General features: G+C 37.9%; 1 protein-coding gene across 3 annotated transcripts in view; it reads left to right on the forward strand.

The window, feature by feature from the left end:
• The first annotated feature begins 4831 nt into the window (after nt 1-4831).
• The window catches only part of MTF2 (metal response element binding transcription factor 2), a 79273-nt gene continuing 60978 nt past the window's right edge, over nt 4832-23126 (forward strand). For all 3 annotated transcript variants that reach the window (XR_015254879.1, XM_025931627.2, XM_086717570.1), the window contains exon 1: nt 4832-5102. Coding sequence is in view for 1 of the 3 variants with exons in the window: in XM_025931627.2 (XP_025787412.1) it covers nt 5098-5102 (5 nt within the window). In the remaining 2 variants the exon portion in view is untranslated. The remainder of the gene's footprint in view (nt 5103-23126) is intronic.

The following is a 23126-nucleotide window of genomic DNA, read 5'->3' on the forward strand; positions in this document are numbered from 1 at the left end:
GGTATCTCTAAACCATGCATTGTTTAAGAGTCAACTGTAGGGGCGCCTGGGTGGCGCAGTCGGTTAAGCGTCCGACTTCAGCCAGGTCACGATCTCGCGGTCCGGGAGTTCGAGCCCCGCGTCGGGCTCTGGGCTGATGGCTCAGAGCCTGGAGCCTGTTTCCGATTCTGCGTCTCCCTCTCTCTCTGCCCCTCCCCCGTTCATGCTCTGTCTCTCTCTGTCCCAAAAATAAATAAACGTTGAAAAAAAAATTAAAAAAAAAAAAAGAGTCAACTGTATACACTTTTACAACAAATAACTGGATTTAAAAGCAGTGTTCTTGCTATATACAGACACTAAGCTTTGTATAAAAAGGAGAGATTTTAATAAATCCTTTTGATTTGATTATTATGGAACATTCATTTTTCTTTTGCTGTTTCACTTCTATTTCCCTTTCCAGACTTATAAAAGCAAACTACAAGGACACAGAATGTTTTTCTTTGACCTCTCTGACTCATTTGATGATTTATGTTCCTACCTCTGCACAATAAACAATGTTAAAAATTCTAGCCCTTTTCGATGAGAGAATAATAGCTAATGATTGGGAGCTTGTAGGTTTATAAATATTGTATTTTATAACATTTCCTGTGACTTTTCATTATTAAATATTGAGAATTCCCTAAATTTGAATTTTCTGCTCAAATTTTCACATTTTTTATTTTTGGTTCTCATATGTTAGAGAGTTTAATGCTATTACTGACTTCTGTTCCATATTAACATATCTAGGTTGTTTCAGTCAGAATAGACTAAAATATCCTGGGTAGAAGACAATTCCAAATCACAGTGGCTTCACACAACAAAATTTCATTTCTCCAATTGAGTATGCATATGCAAAAATATGAATATAGGCCCATACCTCATAGTGTACCCCAAAATTAACTCAAATGAATCATATACTATGTAAGAGTTAACTTATAAAACTTCTAGAAAAAAGCCATAGTAGAAAATGTTTGTGATCTTGTGTCAGGCAAAGAGTTCTCAGATATAACATCTAAAGCATATGGCATTCAAAAAATTGCATTTAATAAAAATAAAAAATCTTTTGAGCTTTAAAAGACACCATTAAGAAAATGAAAAGACAAGCCACAGAGTGGGAGCAAATAATTTCAAATAATGTATCTGGTAAAAGACTTGTATCCAGGATATATAAAGATTTATTGTAACTTGATAATAAGAAGACAAACAGCCCGGCTAAAAAATGGGTAAAATATATGAATGTATGCATCACCAAAGATATAAGAATTGCTAGCTAATAAGCACATGAAAAGATGCTCAACATCATTAACCATAAGGGAAATAAAAATTGAAACCAAAATGAGAAACCACTTCACTCCCACTGGAGCCAATAGTTCTTTGATTCTTTGTATAAATAGAAACATGACTAAAAAAACAAGATGACATTCATTCAGCATTTAGGTAGTAGAGAAGGGACAGAGGGGGGGGCGGGGAGAGGGCTCTGAGTTCTGTTAGCAAAAAGACGACAGAGTCTGTAAAAAATGATGAAGGAATTTCGTAAGAGGCAGGAGAATTATACATTTGACTGGGGAAAGGTTTTGCTAGGTTGAAGATAGTACAATTACAGTACTTAATCTTCATTAAAAAAAAAAAAGATAGACCATATCAAGTATTAGTGAGGATGTGGAGAAGTTGAAACCTTCACACATTGTTCACATTTTGGAAAACAGTTCTGCAGTATCTTAAAAAGTTAAACACAAATGTATTATACAATGCAGCAATTCTACTTGTAGGACTCTATCCACGAAAAATAAAAACAAGTATCTACACAAAGATGTACACACATTTTCATAGCAGCATTACTCATAATAGCTAAAAATTGCAAATAATCCAAATGTGCATCTGGTGACAGTTACATTCATACCATGATCATGGTACATTCATACAATGGAGTACTATTCAGCAATACAAAGGGAAGAACCACAGACACGTGGTACAACATGCATGAACTTCAAAAACATCGTGATGAGTATAACAAGCCATATCAAAAGACTATATTGTAGGAGTCCATTTATATAAAGTGGCCAGAAAAGACGGATATATAGAGGCAGATAACATTGCCTGGGGTTCCCAGTGGGATTGATTACAAATGGGCATAATGAACATTTTGGGGGTAGTAGAAATGTTTTAAAACTGTATTGTGGTGATGGTTGCACATCTAGTTTCTGCTTATTGTAGTTATTTAGGAACCTGAAATGACAGTTGTTCTATTTCAACACATGGTTCCATCATCACCACAGCAGAGGGGAAGGGGATGTGCCTCTGCCTCTTAAAACTTTTGCCAGGAAGTGATACGGATCACTTCTCCCATTTCATTGGTAAAAGTGAGTTACATGGCCATACCTAACTTCGAGGATGCAAAAGAGTGCAATTTTGCTGTGTCTGGAAGAAAGGAGAACCAGAACAATCCTAATGACTACTAGATCATGACTATTATGTAATGACTATTACATAAATAAATAACAGCAAAAGGTACGTTGCTGTGTACTTCCGAGGTACTTGACATTTCTTTTTAAAGTCCTAATCTGGGGTACCTAGGTGGCTCAGTCAGTTAAGCATCTGACTCTTGATCTCAGCTCAGGTCATGATCTCACTGGTTGGTGAAATCAAGCCCTGGTTCAGCCTGCCTGGGATTTTCTCTCCGCCCCCCTCCCCATGTGGGCGCGCATGTGCTTGTTCTCCCTCTCTCTGTCTCTGTTTCTCCTCTTTCTCTGTCTCTCACAATAAACAAACATTTAAAAAAATGTCCCTGGGGCACCTTGGTGGCTCGTCGGTTAAGCGTCCGACTTTGGCTCAGGTCATGATCTCATGGTCTGTGAGTTCGAGCCCCGCGTCAGGCTGTGTGCTGACAGCTCAGAGCCTGGAGCCTGCTTTGGATTCTGTGTCTCCCCATCTCTTGGCCCCTCCCCTGCTCACGCTCTGTCTCTGTCTCTCAATAATAAATAAATGTTAAAAAAAATAAAAATAAAAAAATGTTCCTACCTCCTTTAAAAAAAAAAAAAGTCCTAATCCAAGACTTCTGGGGAAGATGGCAGAGGGGGATCCAAGGCTCACCTTGTCCTCACATGTAAACCTAGATAATACATCTATGTAAAGTCTTAATTTATTGCACGTTGGTTAGTTAACAGAAATTTCTAAGACCCCAGTTATAGGTGTTCTTTATATTTTACTGTGGCTCCCTTAGTGCCCTTGATTCTCTGAACCTGGTTTTGTTAAATTACATTAATGCACTTTTGTACCTGTGCATTTACATAGGAAAATGATATGCTTTTTTTTTTAATAGTCATTATTGCCTCTGTCATGTATAAAGGATTAGAATACTTTTGGCTAATGAGGCCAAAGTTAAACTAGTAAATGGGAATTTCATAGGAAGGCATAGCACATTTATAGATGGAAGAATTTTCTAATTATTAGCATTTATGTAATTGAAATGACTGCCTCTGAGCTATTGAATTACTACTGAGGATGTTAAATCTGTGACTTGTTGACCCCTTGAGAGAGACATTGGGGAGAGCTTACACCAAAATGTTCTTCAGAATTGATGTTCTATGATTAGGCTTTGCTGCACCTAATAAATACACCTGTTGGCGTAATATCTTTATCCGTTTTGGGACTGTATCTACTTTTTTAAATTCAAAACTCTTCTCAACTAAAAGTGTTAAGGGCATGGAAGAGGAATTTATGAGAGACTACTTTATAATAGAATTCAAAGAAAGTGAAACTTGAAAGGTAGCTGATAGAGGCCATAGCAAGACAGACTTAAATTCAATTAGTATTATTACTTAGGAGAAGCAAAGGTATGGAAGGTGTGGCTACTGAATGGTGTGGATAGACTAAATATTTATTAGCCAAATCCTGAGATTATGGGCTGAGGGAATCCCTTTTGAAATATGAGCAAAGTGAGTTTGGGCCCAAGAGGTACTTTTTCAGAGAGGAAAAAAAATATATTAATTTGTCCTTGTATTTTACTCCTGTTATATAATGAGACAAAAATATAAAATGATTTTTAAATTATTTTGACAAAGTTACAAAGGTACCCAGGTGGCTACTAAAGGGGAGCTAGGTTGTATGTAAGCGTAAACTCAGAGACAAGCATGCACACTTCCAGTTTGTCACTTGGGACTCCGGTCGGCAGCAGGATACTGGCAGGCTATGGATCTGCCCTAGTGTAAAAAAGTTCTGTATTCCTAAAATAAATCACTTTGTACAGGATATTCTCAGATTTCATCATAATTAGGAATGATTGCAAAGCAGATACACCGAAAAACCTTTCAACGTCTAGGAAAAAAAAAGTTCGAAAATCTTCTACACAAGGAGCTCCCGATAAGGAATTTGGGACTGTACAAGCATCGCCAAGCAAAATTTAATCCTGACATCCAGGGTTTCCTCGCTGAAGGAAATTCGAACAGCAGGCTTCAAGTGAAGATAGAAGAAACGTGTCTTATCTAAGGTAATGAAAGGAAATTGGCAAGGCAAGATGTAGAGATCACTGTCGCATTTTTCAGGGGAAAAAAAAAAACACCCACGCACGGTGAAGACTGGACACTACACTCTTCTTCATAAGAGAGGCACACTTAAGACAGCCGACGACCAGGAGCGCAGCGATCACTATTGTGTTAGCGCCGGCGGCGGAAGGACTTAGCTCCACTGCTACGTTAAAGAGTCCTTCTTTGTTCAGCTTCGGCCAGGGACGCAGGGCGCGGTGTTCTTCCGCGCTCACCGCACAGTCCCCGCCCCCTCGCAGCCCTGGAGAGCTGCCATTCGGCACCAGAGTCGCTCCGCGCTCCCAGAATGCACCGGCAGTCCGCGGGAAACCAAAATGGCGAAGGGCTGTAGCGAAGTGGTCTGTGTTTGAGGCCGGCGTAAGAAGGCTCACTCTTCTCATCCCTCGTCCCCAGGACCTCGGTTTGTGCGTGTGCATGTGCGGGGTGCCCGGTGGGGCGGGTGCCCAGTAAGTACTTGGACTCGCAGGGGAAGCGCCCAAGGGGACGTGATTGGTTGTTTTTTCCTGTATGAAGCGGTTGGCACCACTGAAGTGACCGAATGAGGTGAGAGACCTTGGCCTGGGAACCAGGCTCTTCCGGAGGAGGTGGGGGCGGGGGGAAAAGGAAGAAAGGAAGCAAGTATAAAAGGGAAAGATGGAGGATCGAGGTGGGGGTGGGAGCTCTAGTGTGTATGTGGGTCCCTTGCGTTTATGTATACGTTGAAAAGAATGGATAGAATGGAGTGTTCAGTTGGGTGTTGGAGAAAATAGGGAGCGAACAAGGCATTGGGGAAGTCGGTTGGAGGACCAAGATGAAACGTTGAGACGGGGAAGCTGTGTTTGGAGGGGAAGGAAGGAACCTGGGGGCGGGAGACGGTTGGAGGGGCAGGATGAACCTGGTGATGAGGGGGTGGGGAACCGAGGGGAGGAGCCGTTAGGAAATGCGGACTGAGGGAGACGTGGGGAGCTGAATGAAGGGGCTGCCTGGGACCTTAGGGGGCGCAAAGGGAAGTAGCAGCTTGGAACCAGAGGGTGGTGGAATTGTATGGAATTGGAGTAAGGGGCTAGAGTAAGAAGAGCAGGATGGAGTAACGAGGATAAGGAATTAAGTGGAGGCTGGAAGCAAACCCTGAAAGCTTTAAAGGGGAGAAGTAGGAGGGAAAGTGTGAGATGGGGGAAAGACACCTTATATTTGGAGCACACAATAAATTCTAACTCCTATCCCTGCTCGGAGGTAGATATGTATTATTCATGTTTACAACTGAGGTAATACGGTTCAAGGGATTTTAACTAATTTGCCAAGATTTCTTAACATATTTTGGTAGTGCCAGAACTCTTAACTCTGAGTGTGTGTTTTACAATCTGGTGCCTTTGGTTGCTAGAATTTTTCTTTGGAAGCAACCAGAGGGAACAGATGGATTTATCGGGGTGATTTGACGAACAGAGAGAGGGTTCGTGAACAATGGGGAAGGGGATATGGTATGTTATTCTGTGCTTTGAAACATTTAACTTTGGTTAAAGATAGAACCACTTACAAATTCAGATATGCAGACCTAGGTAGGCCTGTGTATAATGTAAGAAAGCTCCATGTGAGGTCAGTACAGAACTAGAAATATGTAATTAGTGCTTGATTTAATTTGACTCCAGATGCTCCGGTAGTAGTAACTTTCTCCTTCATATTGATTCCATGTGACTCTTCTGTATACCTTGCCTACAGGCTGGTTTCAATTTCCAGGTTTTCATTCTGTCTTGAGAATTCCTTTTGGGAGGGGAGCAGTGGATTGCAAAGACTGAATTTAAAAGAATTTTATGAGGATAAAGTAAAATGTACTTGCATTCTTAAGTGACCTTTTCAAAAGCTTGAAAATGCTTTACACGGAGCCATTTTGACCAAGAGCTTTAGGTGCCCAGTAGTCTTGGCAAGGAAAGAGTTGATTTTGATTTTAAATTTCTTAAAAAAAAGTATTCTGTTCTTGATATTTAGAATGTTATTCACACTCCAACCATTTGCAGTGATAGCTTGAGAAGGAATACAAAGTGAAATTTTGTTTTTGTGTTTTTAGGTCCTAAATATAAAAACATTCCAATTCACATTTTAAGTTTGCTCACCACTTTTTTGTAAAGTACTAAAAATATTCTCAAATATTTGAATTAAGAGTGCACCTGTTTCCTGATACTGCATATTCATGTTAATGGGCATTAACGGAAATCTATACCTAATCAGGATGAAATGTGTACACATTTGTAGAACGAGAAGTACAGAAATCATCTAGTTAAACTTCTTTTCTGGATGAAACAAAATATATTTAATAATCCTTTTAATTATGATGTTTGCCTCAAAGCTCAGTTTGGAAGGGAATTTTATTCTGTGTATTTTGCTATGGATCATAAATTCTTTGGTGTCATTGATTATACCTTTCATTAGATCCTTGACTGGAAGGGTAATTTGCTTTATTCGTATTTCAGCATAATCTTTATATCTGACTTTAGGAAACTGGCAGTATAGTAATAATCTATTTTAACAGATGGGGAAATTTGCCTCTGAGGAGTTGTCATGGCCAACATCTGTAGCTGGGTGGTTCTGAAAGTGAAATTTAACTGCTGTTTTAGTGTAAACTTCCATGAATGATATTCTTTGGTTGATATTTTTATGCTTTGTTTTCCTTGTTTTTCAGGATTTGGTTATTGCAGTAAAATGCAGTATAACAACCTTAAGTTGGAATGTGGAAGTTTCCCTGTGGATATTTTTTACGTATTAGTGTAGTGCTGTTCAGTAGAACTTTCTCCACTGATGGCAGTGATCTATATCTGCTCTATCCACTATGGTAGCCAATAGCCACGTGTAGATGTTGAACACTAGAAATATAACTGGTGTGACGGAATACTGAATTTATAATTTAATTCATTAAAACTAAGTTTTAAATGGCTGTATGTAGCTAGTGGCTGCTGTACTGGATAGCATAGTATTAGGAGTTACTACACCCATTTATTAGGAATTGTCTCATGTATTAACCATGAAAACCACAGGAACTCAAGAGTAAGGAACTGTTTTGAAACTTAGGATTGAAATTCTCTTTGTACATTTTTAAGATGAAGTACTTTTCATTTTTGTCTCACATGGAGTCTTCGGTCCTATCTGCCAAAGAATGAAGAAGGTAGCAACTTCTTAATTCTATTTCCTGTGTCAAACAAAGGAAATAAAAATACAGTGTACTTTATTTTTTAAAAACTTTTTATACATCAGTTAAAGCTTTTTATTAAGGAAAATTTAGAAACATACAAAGTGAACAGAATACTATAATAAACTTTTTTGTATCCATGCTTGTTTCATCTATACTTCTATGCACATTCCACTCCATAATTATTTTAAGAAGCTTTTTAAAGGTGAAATTTACATATATTAACTGTATACTTTCTAAGTAATAGCTTTATTGAGTTGTGCATATATTGTATTTATATGTATGTAATTCACATGTACCCTTTTAAGGTACAATTAACTGATTTTTCAGTATATTCATAGAGTTGTGCAGCCATCACCATTGTCTAATTTCAGAACATTTTCACCAGCCCTGAAAGGAAATGTGTAACCATAAGTAGTCACTTTCCATTATTCCCTCCTACTACCCCTGGCAACCACTAATCTATTTTGTGTGTTTATATTTTGCCTGTCCTGGACATTGCACATTAACAGAATCATATAATATGTGGCCTTTTATGTCTGGCTTCTTTCACTTAACACAGTATTTTCAGCTACAGCCATGTTGCAGCATGTATTAGTACTTCATTCCTTTTTATGGCCAAAATATATTTCATTGTATGGATATATATTCATTTTGTTAATACATCCATCAGTTGATGGACATTTGGGTTGTTTCTACTTTTTGGCTGTAGTGCTGCTACACAGTGCTGCTTTGAATGTTCATTTACAGGTTTTGTGTGGACATGTGTTTCCATTTGTCTTGGTTACAAATCCAGGGGTGGAATCGCTGGATCACCTGACACTTCCGTGTTTAACATTTTGAGAAATTGTCAAGCTGTTTTCCAAAGACCCTGCCTATACCCTTTTACAGTTTTACCAACAACTATGAGGGTTCCAGTTTCTCTACATCCTTACCAATAATTGTCTGTCTCTTTGCTTCTAACCATCCTGGTGTGTGTGCAGTGGTACCTCATTGTGGTTTTGGTATGCATTACCCTGATGACTAATGATGTTGAGCATCTTTTCCATGTAGTAATTGGCCTTTTGTACACCTTTGGAGAACTGTTGATTAAGGTCCTTTGCCCATTTAAAAAATTGGATTATTTATGTTTTCACTACTGAATTCTAAGTGTTCTTTTTTTTTTTTCAAAGTTTTTATTTATTTATGGGACAGACAGAGACAGAGCATGAACGGGGGAGGGGCAGAGAGAGAGGGAGACACAGAATCGGAAACAGGCTCCAGGCTCTGAGCCATCAGCCCAGAGCCTGATGCAGGGCTCGAACTCACGGACCGTGAGATCGTGACCTGGCTGAAGTCGGACGCTTAACCGACTGCGCCACCCAGGCGCCCCCTAAGTGTTCTTTTTGTGTTTTGGTGATAAGTCCCTTTTTGGGTGTGTGATTTGCAATTATTTTCTCCTTTTCTTTGAGTTATTCTTTCACTTGATGGTGTACTTTGAAGCACAAAAGTCTTTAGTTTTGATGAAGTCTAATTTATCCCTTTTTCTTGTTTTGCTTGTGCTTTTGATGTCATATCTAAGAAAATACTGCCTAATGCCAGTACAGTTTTGACAAATGGATATACCTGTGTAAACTATACCCTTATCAGGGTACAGAATATTTCTTTTTTCCCAGAAATCTCACATGTAGTCTTTTTTAGCTATTTTCTGCCCCAACAATTTCTGATTTTTTTTCACATTAGATTTATTTTGTCTAGAACTTCATATAAATGGAATCATTAAGTGTGCATGTCAGGGGGCGCCTGAGTGGCTCAGTTGGTTGAGTGTCTTGACTCTTGATTTGAGCTCAGGTCCTTATCCCAGGGTTGTGGGATCGAGCCCTGTGATGGGCTCTGCACTGAGTGTGGCACCTGCTTATGATTTTCTCTCTCTCTCTCTCTCTCTCTCTCTCTCTCTCTTTCTCTCTCTCCCTCGTTCTTTCTCTCCCTCCCCTTTCCTGCCCCTCCCCCGCTCATGTTTGTTCTCTTAAAAAAAATTAAAATTAAAAAGAAGTATGCATGTCAGTTAAAAATTTTTTAAAAATTTTGCTTCATAAAGCTAGAACTGGGGTCTTACCTTGAAAATTCCATTCTGCAAGGGATATTGTTATAGTAGTAGCCTAAAAATCTTGTGTTGTAACAATCCTGACCACCAGTACTTTGTGAGATAAAGTTTTTTTTCATGGCTTCCAAAGATATTTCTGGTATTTCGAATGGATAAAATTGAGTAAGGGCTTAATGATTATATACTTCCAAATAATGCCTAAGATCAGGAATTTAAAAATTAGGGGAACAGGGCAATGCGAGGGATCCTTGTGATGATGGAAATACTAGTGTCTTGACTGATTTGATGTTAATATTTTGGTTCTGATATTCTGAGATTTTTTTTGTAATGTTTATTTGTAAGAGAGAGAGAGAGAGACAGAGTGCGAGTGGGGGAGGAGGAGATAGAGAGTGAGACATAGAATCCGGAGCAGGCTTCAGGCTTTGAGCTGTCAGCACAGAGCCTGACGCGGGGCTCGAACTCACTGCGAGGTCATGATGTAAGCCGAAGTCGGACGCTTACCGACTGAGCCACCCAGGCGCCCCTGGTATTCTGAGATTTTTAAAGATGCTATTGTTTGGGCAAACTGGGTATAAGTTACACGGAATGTATTTTTTCTCACAGCTGTGTGTCAATTTACAGTTATCTCAAACTAAAAAAGTTAAGTTAAAAATAAGGGGAAAAAATTGGAACAGGACATGCATCGCAAGAATGGGTTGAATTTGTTTGGTTTCAGTCAGCCAGGTGATGAAAACAATCTAAATACGAGTTTTGGTTTTTCTCCATCCTTGCTAGTAAAGTTTATATTTCAGAAAAACCTCTCAAGAACTTTTTTGGTTGTGCTGGGGGATTGGTGAAATGGGAAGACAGTAGTCTAGTGGAGAGAGTACTGAATATATACTCAGAAGATAAGGATATACTTTTTTTTTTTTTTTTTTTTTAAAGTAGGCTTCACACCCAGCACGGAGCCCAATATGGGGCTTCAACTCATGACCCTGAGATTAAGACCTGAGTTGAGATCAAGGTCGCTTAACTGAGTGAGCCACTCGGGCGCCCCAGGATATGCTTTTAATCTGGTAACTCTGCAGCAGCTTTAGTTTTTTTTTTTTTTACCTATTAAATGGAGATGTTACTTGCCCGTATTGCTCACAGGATTGCTGCAGGGTTAAGAAGGAAAATAAAGAAGAAAATACTTAATAAACTCTAGGTATAATATAATTGTATAATATTTATTTGAAAATAATTTTGCAGGAGAGTTGTTTGTTACATAGAACAAGAGACCCGCCCACCTATGATGAATCTATGCACTGAAAACACCCTGGGATGTTTCATGAATTGCTGATCTGTCCTAATAGTTTTAATTGATGTTTGATAAGTACCAGAATTGACCTGTAGAGCTGAAAAACCCAAACCCAAACCAGCCAAACCAGTTTCTTAGAACTCATACCCTAGAGATTCCAAGCTCCAGGTTCAGGGTGGGTTTTGTATATTTTTGTGTTTAAAAATTTTTTTTTCTTGATTTTGTTTTGTAGCCAGGGTTAAGAAATGCTAAATTTTGGGGCGCCTGAGTGGCGCAGTCGGTTAAGCGTCCGACTTCAGCCAGGTCACGATCTCGCGGTCCGGGAGTTCGAGCCCCGCGTCAGGCTCTGGGCTGATGGCTCAGAGCCTGGAACCTGTTTCCGATTCTGCGTCTCCCTCTCTCTCTGCCCCTCCCCTGTTCATGCTCTGTCTCTCTCTGTCCCAAAAATAAATAAACGTTGAAAAAAAAAATTTTTTTTAAATAAAAAAAAAGAAATGCTAAATTTTGTTCTAGGGTCAAGATTAGAAATTTACCAGTTCTTGCTAAGACACCAGTAAGAGCTGTACAAAGGGAAGACTAGTTAATAATAGGCATATTTTTCATACTTGAAATGAAAAAGAGAAATATTTTAGTACTGTTTTCATCACACTCTTAAGATATTTTAAATTGGTGGCTAATAAAGTAGTTAGTGGAACTTTGTAGTCTGGGGAACTTGTGGACTGTTACAGGTTGTATAAAATTGCATTTAGGCTGGAAAACAGTATGGAGGTTCCTCAAAAAACTAAAAAAGAACTACCCTACGACCCAGCAATTGCACTACTAAGGCATTTATCCAAGGGATACAGGTGTGCTGTCTCAAAGGGACACATGCACCTGCATGTTTATAGCAGCACTATCAACAATAGCCAAAGTATGGAAAGAGCCCAAATGTCCATCGATGGATGAATGGATAAAGATGTTGTATATGTATATATAATGGAGTGTTACTTGGCAATCAAAAAGAATGAAATCTTGCCATTTGCGACTATGTGGATGGAACTGGAGGGTATTATGCCAAGTGAAATTAGAGAAAGACAAAAATCATATGACTTCACTCATGAGGACTTTAAGAGACAAAACAGATGAACGTAAGGGAAGGGAAACAAAAATAATATAAAAGCAGGGAGGGGGACAAAACAGAAGAGACTCAAATATGGAGAACAAACAGGGTTACTGGAGGGGTTGTGGGAGGGGATGAGCTAAATGGGTAAGGGGCACTAAGGAATCTACTTCTGAAATCATTGTTGCACTATATGCTAACTAATTTGGATGTTAATTAAAAAAAATAAAATAAAAAGTTGCATTTAGGTGTTGTGAGAGAAAAATTCTCTGTTCAGGGAAGTGTTTAAAAAGAGGCTAGATGATCATTTTAGGGATGTTATAAAGAGGGATTTTTTTCATTATCTTGAAAGTAGATGACTTTTCAGGTGCTTTATAAAACTAAAATAAGGATTCTAGATTGTAATCAAAGTTAATGGGCAGTGTTTTTCCCTTAGGTTAATGATGAGAATTGTTAGGGAGGATGGAATCCTTCTCACAGTTGAGTTTCTTCTGAGTTTCCCTTTTTCTATTTTTCTCTAAGTTTCACAATCTTTTCCACTTTTGACAGTTGTCTAAATCCATCTTTTAGATTTTTGTTCTCAAAAACAGGCTGAAGAATATGAAGCTATTTGAAGTTTTAGTTTTAAGAGTTTTATTGCTGCTCGTTAGAGAGGAGCAAACAAAAGTGGCTATTTGCAAATATTAAAAAATGTTTAGGGGCTGCCTGAGTGGCTTAGTCAGTGAAGCATCTGACTTGGGTTCAGGTCATGTTGTGGTTCGTGAGTTAGAGTGGAGCCCCGTGTTGGGCTCTCTAGATCCTCTGTCTCCCTCTCTCTGCCCCTCCCCTGCTCTCTCAGGCTCGTCTCTCTTTCTCAAAAATAAATAAACTTAAAAAAATGTTTAGGTTTGTCTTACAGTATGTCCTGGTGCAGTGATTCTCAAACTTTCTGGACTCAGGACCCCTTTACATTCTTAACTATTGAGGATCCCAAGAACTTTTATGTGGGTTATCTCTCTCAATATTTACTGTATTAGAAATTGAAACTGAGAAAATATAAAAACAAGAATACACATGTTCACATACTTTAGTCTTTAGAGTGAAATCATCAGATATTATTTAGTTTCTGGAAAATCCCACTCTAAACTTATGGGGAGAATGAGGGTGAAAAAGGCAAATAAAATTTCTTAATATTATTTTAAAACTAGTTTGACCTTGTAGACTTTGTAGATTCCCAGGGACCATACCTTTAGATTGCTACTGTAGTCTACTGTTTCTTTAGGGAGTTAGGATTGTTTCATGCATTACATGATGTTTAGCATTCCTGGCCTCTTCTTAAGCAGATTTTTTTGTCTCTTCATAGAAAAAATTTGTGTCTCTCAGACATGAACTGCTTCCAGTTCTATCTTCACATCTACCAACTTAATTATAAATGAATCTGTCTTCACATCAGATGACACTGACATCACTTTTGAGAAACGTTTCAACTTACTAGGCTCCGATTCACAGCTTTATCAATAAGATGTATTTTTTTATATACATACGCTCTGTAGAAAATTTAAATATTAAAATTTGAAAGGTAATCTGTGTCACCCAGACAGCTACCAAAAATGCCTGTTTAATTGTCTTCTTTCTTTTTTTAAAATTTATTTTGAGAGAGAGAGAACATACACGCACACATACGTGCACACGCACACAAGCGGGGGAAGGGCAGAGAGAGAGAAGGAGAGCGAGAATCCCAAGCAGACTTTCTGCTGTCAATGTGAGGTTTGAACTCACAAACTGAACTGTGAGATCATGACTTGAACCAAAATCAAGAGTTGAGTACTTAACCACCTGAACCACCAGGCACCTCTCATTATCTTATTTCTAATGGTAGTTTTAATTTATGTTAAACACTTGAAAATTTCCTTTAATAATGCATGTATTTGACTAAAAATACCGAAGAATACAGAAGGGGAATGGCTTAAAAGGAACAGCTAGACTTCAGGCCTCCTGAGTCCTGCTTTGAGAAAGAGTCATTACTTTAATTTTTTAAAAAATTTTATGTGTTTATTTTGAGAGAGAGGGACAGAGTGTGAGTGGTGGAGAGGCAGAGAGTGAGGAAGAGAGAAAATCCCAAGCAGGCTCCATGCTATCAGTGTGGAGCCCGACTTGGGGCTCAATCCCACAAATGGCAAGATCCAAGCTCTGAGCTGAAATCAAGAGTAGGTGCCTAACCGACTGAGCACCCAGGCACCTGTACTTTAATTTTTAAGTGTTATGTTCCTTTGTTCTGGTCATTATCTCTATAATATTAAATCATACCTTTACACCACTGTTATTCATTTTAGACATCTTGCCGTGTAAAGGCTTTCTTGCTGTGATAAAGATTCTGTTAAATATGCCCTATATCTCTTTTCCCCTTTCCAATTTTTGGCTTTTCTATTGGTTACTTTTATAACTTTAAACTTAGGGTTTTTTTCTTATTCCATCAACTCTAGATTTTATTTCTCCCCTTTATAAGGTATTAAAGTCCCTGCCTTTGCCTTCATTTCTCTTCCTCCTTCCATCTCTCAATTTTTGTCATCTGTACTTTGTATATTTTAAAATTTGATAACTTTTAATATTCTGTTCTTTTTTTTTTTTTTTTTTAACATTTTGAGAGACAGTGGTGGAAGGGCAGAGAGGGAGACAGAATCTGAAGCAAACTCCCTGTTGCCAGCACAGAGCCCAATGCAAGGCTCAAACTAAAAAACTGAGATCATGACCTGAGCCAAAATCAAGAGTTGGATGCTTTACTGAGCCACCCAGGTGCCCCTTAAAATTCTTAACTGTAATTTTCCATGCTTTGTTTATAGGTTGTTTCTAAAGGTTGAAAATTAATAAATAGCTTTTTTATTATTTTGACCAAGTTAATATTATTCTCCAAGTAGTATATTACAGAGCCAGATGGTACCATGATTGCAGTTGCTTTCTTGTAATACTTTATCTCTGCTTTTGTCTCGTCTATACATTTTTCTACTGTCTTACACGGTCTAGTTTTGTTAAATCCTTCTTTTCCCTCAAACATCTCTCTCTGGGAGTCTTCTTTCTCCTTTTAATCCAGATTGGTTGCTCTCTAGGTCTTTTCCATAGCTGTCATCTAGGATTTCCCTATGTTAATCTCTTGTGTTGGATACACTATTTCCTGCATCCCATGTTTTTTACTTTCTTAGAGGGTACTTCGTCATTTTGCTAGAGCCAAACCCTCAAGTTTTGGCTTGACATCTTAAAACTTATTTTAAATGCTTTCCTTTTTAAAAATTTAATTTGGTTGGTATAGGATTCTAGTTTGCATGAAGTGTTTCACAATTTTGAGGCATTACTCCATTGTCTTCTAGAATCCAGTGTTGCTTTTAAGAAGTCATAGAATTATAAGTCTGGTGTTTTTTTTTTAATGTTTGTTATTTTTGAGGGGGGTGCAGAGAGAGGGAGACAGAGGATCTAAAGCAGGTTCTGTGCTGTCAACGCAAAGCCCATGTGGTGCTTGAACTCTTGAACTGTGAGATCATGATCCTAGCTGAAGTCAGATGCTTAACTGGCTGAGCCACCCAGGTGCTCCATAAGTCTGATTTTTTGTAGGTAACTTGAATTTTCTCTTTGGAAGCTTGTGCTCTTCTGTTTTTAGTGTTATGCAATTTCCTGTGAATTTAAGGTTTTTAAAAATCTATTTTGGAAATATAGTTGTTTTGAAGATTCCTATTTCCTTTTGGCCTTGGGAAGTTTTCTTTTATTATTATTAATTAAAAGTAATTTTTCCTCACACCTTTTGCAATGGCTGTTATCAAAGACAAGAAATAACAAATGTTGGCGAGGGTGTGGGGGGAAAGGGAACCTTTGTGTACCGTTGATGGAAATGTAAATTGGTTCACTTACCATGGAAAACAGTATGGAGTTCCTCAAAAAATTAAACATAGAACTACCAAATGATCCAGCAATTCCACTTCTGGGTATTTATATAAGAAACGGAAAACACTTAACTCAAAAAAATATGTGCATCCACATGTTCATTACAGCATTTTTTGCAATACCCAACATAGGGAAACAACCTAGTTGTTCACTGATGGGTCAGTGGATAAAGAAATGTGGTATAAGTGTACAGAGCAATATTATTTAGCCATGAAAAAGAATGAAATCTTACCATTTGCAGTAACATGGATGGATCTTGAAAGCATCATGCTAGGTGAAGTAAGTCGGACAGAGCAACAAATACTGTATGATCTCACATGTGGAATCTAGTAAAACTGCTGCAACAAAACCAAAGAGAACTAATGCCCTGTTAAGTTGCTGTTATTAATGGAGATTTTTAGGAGGTTGGGGCCAAAGTGGAAAAAAAGATTGAGAAGTACTTGTTTATAAATTCCAGCCATTACAGATAAAGCCCTTTATGGTCTGTTTCTCGACGACCTCATCCTTCTGGAATAATGAGAAATAATTAATTGTGATTGGAGTATTGGGGAGTGAGAATGAGATTGTATGAGAGGTTAGCTTGTGAAAGCATTTCATATTTTGAAGGGTTTTAGATTATATTCTTGACCTATATATTTCCTAACTTAAGTAATTTTGTTGCCAACATTATTCCTTGCCATATTGGGTTATTATCATCTCTGTTATTTCTTTTTTTAATATGTGTTAACTTTTTTAATTTTTTTTTTCAACGTTTTTTATTTATTTTTGGGACAGAGAGAGACAGAGCATGAACGGGGGAGGGGCAGAGAGAGAGGGAGACACAGAATCGGAAACAGGCTCCAGGCTCTGAGCCATCAGCCCAGAGCCCGACGCGGGGCTCGAACTCACAGACCGCGAGATCGTGACCTGGCTGAAGTCGGACGCTTAACCGACTGCGCCACCCAGGAGCCCCAAATATGTGTTAACTTTAAAGCACTTAGCTTCATTCTAAGCAGTAACCTATCAGTTTAGGGTTGAATATATTCTTAATATTTACATTAAAATAATTACATAAAATGAAAAACATTTCCTGCCAAGGTACTCATTACAGCTTTATGGGAAACACTATATCATATCAAATACAGATGCCATCAGTTGCAAGATATACTATTTGTTGTATTACTAAGAAATAAAGAACCCTGCTAATTAGAGTGGAACACTACTTACCATGTAAAGTTTTTATTTTATGCCACTTGTAAGGCAGCTTTTTAATATGTCATTCTTATAAAAAGGGAACATAAAAAGGAAAGTATAATTTAAATACATTGGGTTAAGTTATTCTTAAGATGACTTCTTGTTAAAAGTCTTCTTTTGAGTCACTAAAAAAAATAAAAGTTTTATTGAGGTATTTCATATGCCATTATAATTCACCCTTTTAAGGTATACAATTTAATGATTACTCCCCCCCCCCCCGAATATGTAATCATCACTGCTGTCTAATTTTAGAACATTTTTTTACCCCCTAAGAAATTTCATACCACTTAGCATTCATTCCCCATTTCCCCCTTCTCTCCCTCCAGCCCCTGGCAACCACTACTTCCTGGTTATATTTTGCCAGTCCTGGACATTTCGCATAAACAGAATCATATAATATGTGGCCTTTTGTGTCTGGCTTCTTTCACTTAACACAATGTTTTCATCTATATCCATGTTGCAGCATGTATCAGTATTTCATTCTTTTTTCATGGCCAAAATATATTTCATTGTATGGACATATTCATTTTGTTAATCCATCCATCAGTTGATGGATATTTGGGTTGTGTCTACTTTTTGGCTGTTATAAATAGTGCTGCTTTGAATGTTCATTTACAGGGTTTGTGTGGACATGTGTTTCCATTTGTTTTGGATACAAATCTAGGAGTGGAATCGCTGGTCACATGACACCTCCGTGTTTAACATTTTGAGAAATTGCCAGATTTTTTCAAAGAGCCTGCCTGCACCCTTTTACAGTTTCACCAACAACTACGAGGGTTCTAGTTTTTCTACATCCTTACCAATACTTGTCTGTCTCTTTGCTTATAACCATCCTAGGGTATGCAGTGGTACCTCATTGTGGTTTTGATATTCATTACCCTGATGACTAATGATGTTGAGCATCTTTTCCATGTAGTAATTGGCCTTTTGTACACCTTCTTTGGAGAACTGTTGATTAAGGTCTTTGCCTATTTAAAAAATCGGATTATTGGGGCTCCTGGGTGGCTCAGTTGGTTGAGTGTTGGACCAGCTCAGGTCATGATCTCATGATACATGAGTTTGAGCCCCACATTGGGCTCTCTGCTGTCAACGCAGATCCTGCTTCCAATCCTCTGTCCCCCTTTCACCATCTCTCTCTCAAAAAATAAAAAAAATTGGATTAGTTATGTTTTCATTATTGAGTTGTAAGCGTTCTTTATGTGTCATGGTGATAAGTCCCTTTTTGGGTGTGTTATTTGCAATTTCTCCTGCTCTTTTAGGTTGTTCTTTCACTTGATGATGTCCTTTGAAACACAAATATCTTTAATTCTGATGAAGTCTTATATATCTCTTTTTCTTGTTTTGCTTGTGCCTTTTATGTCATACTAAAGAAAATGTTGCCTAACGCAGAGTGACAGATTTACTCCTGTGTATTTTTCTTTTTTTTCTTTTTCTTTCTTTTTTTTTTTTACTCCTGTGTATTTTTCTAAGAATTATATAGTTTTAGCTCTTATATTTAGTTTGTGATCCATTTCATTTTTTGTATGTGAGGTAGGTGTCCAGCTTCATTTTTTATTTTTTTTAGATGTGAATACCAATTTCTGTGAACCATTTGTTAAAAAGACTTTTCTTTCCTATTGAACTGTTTTGACAGTCTTTTTAAAGGTCAGTTGATCATAAATGTAAGGATTTGTTTCCGGATTTTCAGTTTTATTCCTTTTATGTGTCCTTTACACCTGCATCATGTCTTGATTACTGTTACTTTGTATTAACTTTTGAAACAGGGAAGTCTGAGTCCTTTGGTTTTCTTCTTTTTTAAGGTTATTTGTGTATTCTGGGTTTCTTGTTTTTCTATATGAATTTTAGGAGCAATCTGTCAGTTTTTGCAAAAAAAAAAAAAAAGGCAGCTGCGATTTTGACCGATACTATAATGAATCTATAGATTGATTTGGGAAATTTTGCCATCTTAACAATGTTTAACATCCAGAAACCTGAGACGTTTTTCCAATTACATAGGTTGTATTTAATTGCTTACTCTTTGTTACGTAATTTTCATTGTACAATGTTTACTTTTTTTGTTGTTGTTAAATTCATTCCTAAGTATTTTGTTCTTTTTTGGTGATATTGCAAATGAATTTTTTTCTTAGTTTTATTTTCAGATTATTCATTGGTAGTATTTAGAAATGCAGTTGATTGTTGTATATTAATTTGTATTCTGCAGCTTTGCTGTTTTCTTCTAGTAGAGTTTCGCGTGTGTGTGGATTCTGAATCACTTTTTCAGTTTTGTAGCACAGTTTCCTCATGGTGTCAATTTTGTGTCATCGTGAGTATTGGTGACTATTTCTTGAGCTAATCTATGTGGGAATTAAAGTAATTGTATAAAAATTGGTGCTGGGCTCTATTGCAGATTTATAGTTAACTACAGCAGGTCTACCCTCGATTCTCACTGTGGGAAACCAGATGAACATGTCTCATTTACTGTGTACCTCACTTTCTCTTGACAATCATTTGGTTTCTGTAGGAATAAACTTTTTTTTTTAATTTTTATTTATTTTTGAGAGAGAGCACAAGTGGGGGAGGGGCAGAGGGGGACAGAAGGTCTGAAGCAGGTTCTTTGCTGACAGCAGTGAGCCCAATGTGGTGCTTGAACTCCCAAACCACAAGATCATTACCTGAGGCGAAGTCAGATGCTCAACCGACTGAGCCACCCAGGTACCCCATGGTTTTTGTAGGAATAAAAGATGCCTCAGTATTTTCTTTTCTTTTCTTTTCTCTTTTCTTTTCTTTTCTTTTCTTTTCTTTTCGAAAAAGAGGGGAAGTTTTTATTTTTTAATTTTTTTAGCGTTTATTCATCCTTGAGAGACAGAGACGGAGCATGAGTGGGGAAGGGGAAGAGAGAGGGAGACACAGAATCTGAGGCAGGCTCCAGGCTCCGAGCTGCCAGCACAGAGCCTGACGCAGGGCTTGAATTCATGAACAGTGAGATCATGACCTGAGCTGAAGTCGGACGCTCAGCCGACTGAGCTACCCAGGTGCCCCCTCAGTAGTTTCTTAAATATTTCCTCCCATTGGCTCCAGCACCCATTTTCTAAATTTTGATCCTGGTGCTTTTAGTGTAGTAATGAGTACTTTGCTCCTGCTGCTTGGCTAGTTGGTGCTTTTAAGATACCACCAATTATAATACAGATCTACATTTCATAGAGTTAAAAATGTGAAAATTATCCTTTAGTTAATGACTTGTCTAAGTAGTAGGACCAACCAATTGGAGCTATTTAAGCAAAGGCGTGATTAAAACACATTTTCCATAGTGCAAACTGAAAGTGCATTATTTAAAGGATGTGGTCAGTGGCAAGAACATCAGTTAGGAGACTATATGGTAATAGTGCAGGCAAGAGCTGATGATGATCTGAAATAAGGCAGTGGAGGATGTTTGAGAGGTAATCTTTAAGATATAATTAGCAGGAATTGGTGAGTATTTGGAAGGTCAGGGAAAAGGGAGGAATCAAGGATTACATTTCTGGATTAAGAGCTGGTCAGACAGTAATGGCATTAATTTAGTAGTGGCATTAACTAGAAAAAGGGAAGGAATTTGAAGAAAATGTCAGTTTTATTAAGTTAAAGGTGCTGGGGGAATCCAGATTGAGATGTTTAGTGGGCAGTTGGCTATCAGGGTCTGAAGCTTGTGAAATAGGATGGGGCTGGAGATTTAGAAATTGTTAACATATAAAAATTAACTGAACATTAGGAGAACATGACTGTTTAAGACAAGCAGAACATGTAGGACAAGAGGAGGGATCCCTAGACAACTCCAACATTTAGAGGGTTGGCAGAGGAAGAGTCAGTACGGAAACATCAGAGAGTTGGGAGAAGTAATTACAGGTGAATAGCTATCACAGAAACCAGAGGAAGTGAATTTCAAGTAAAAGGTCATGACCATTAGTTATTACACAAAGATTGGGTACAGTGAATACTAAAACTAGAGCATTGTCTTTATTTGGTCATTTGGAGGTCTTTGATGCAGTTGTTAACACTAATCAGGATAGTGTAGTGGATTTAATGGAATGTGCTTTTTTAAGTTTATTGGTGAAAGGATGAGAAAAATTAAATAATTTGTAAGAACCATTGTTTTTGTTTTTAATTTGATTTTGGTTATGGCAGGTTTGCATCAAGGAAAGTTAAGATTTAAAATTAAAGAAAAAAATAAAGGAAAGGAGATACAGTAATTGATAATGTGAGATTCTTGAAGTGAGATTTCTCTCCAGTACTGGAAAGAATAGACATGTCTTCTTTACAGGAGCAAATTAGGTACATGCTTTTGTGGATAGGTTTAGGGGAAGCAGGAGTGGGGAGAAAGATGAGGAATTTCATGTTTCTATAGCTTCTGTCTTTTCTGAAATGAGACCCTACCTTGTGAGTGAAGAAGTTGAGTGCCCCAATAGATCTTCCACCAAGTTTGTCTTTCTGAAGGTTTGTATATAACAAAAGTGATTGATTTTTTTTAAGAAAACGTTTTATCATGCATATCATAACTTTGCATGTATGTCTAGGTGTTAACACTTAAGCTTTTTGAAAATTTTGTGTCTACTTTCTCCTGATTTCAAGTTCCCAGAGACCAGGAGATTAGGTCTTAATCATTTTGAACTTCCAGCTCTTTGAGGAGTGACTGATGTGTACAACTTTACTATTCTTGGAGAGGTTTTGTTTTGTTTTGTTTTGTTTTAGAATGAGTTTTCTAGGGGCACCTGGGTGGCTCAGTCGGTTAAGCATCCAACCAGCTCAGGTCATGATCTTGCGTTTGTGAGTTTGAGCCCCTGCGTTGGGTTCTTTGCTGACCGCTCAGAGCCTGGAGCTTGCTTCCAAATCTGTGACTCCCTCTCTCTCTGCCTCTCTACTGCTCATACTCTGTCTCTTAAAAAATAAATGTTAAAAAAAATATTTTTAGAATGAGTTTTCTAATACTAAGATGCTTTAAACATATAGAAACAAAATACACCAATTTTCACTGTGAAGAGAGTGTGTCATTTCCTCCTGTCCTCAACATTAAGATTCCTTTATGAGTGGTTGAATGCCTTTATTGTCTGAAGACATTTTTTTTTTTTTAATGTTTATTTTTGAGAGAGACAGAGCATGAGCAGGGGAGGGGCAGAGAGAGAGAAAGACACAGAATCTGAAGCAAGCTCCAGGCTCTGAGCTGTCAGCACAGAGCCCAATGACAGGGCTAGAACTCAAAAACTGGGAGATCATGACCTGAGCCACGCAGGCGCCCCTGATGGCTTTTTGATAGCAAGTCACAAATTCTCCATTAGAAAGATAGTGTTTTATGCACCTCTGGTTAAGAGCGCTTACCTAATAGAAGCAATCAACAAAACTAAAATGCAACCTTTGGAATGGGAGAAGATAATTTGCAAATGACTTATCTGATAAAGGGGTAGTATCCAAAATCTATAAAGAACTTACCAGACTCAACACCCAAAAAGAAATAATCCAGTTAAGAAATGGGTAGAAGACATGAATAGACATTTTTCCAAAGAAGACATCCAGATGACTAACAGACACATGAAAAGATGCTCAACATCATTCATCATCAGGGAAATAAAAATAAAGATCAAAACCACAATAAGACATCACCTCACACCTGTCAGAATGGCTAAAATAAACAACACAGGAAACAACAGGTGTTGGCGAGGATGTGGAGAAAGAGGAACCCTCTTGCACTGCTGGGAATGGAAACTGGTGCAGCCACTCAGGAAAACAGTGTGGAGGTTCCTCAAGTTATAAAAAGAGCTACTCTATGATCCAGCAGTTGAACTACTAGGTATTTGCCCAGG

This window comes from Puma concolor, chromosome C1, assembly GCF_028749965.1.
Source record: "Puma concolor isolate L17-30 chromosome C1, mPumCon1.1.hap2, whole genome shotgun sequence".
Lineage (NCBI taxonomy): Eukaryota > Metazoa > Chordata > Mammalia > Carnivora > Felidae > Puma > Puma concolor.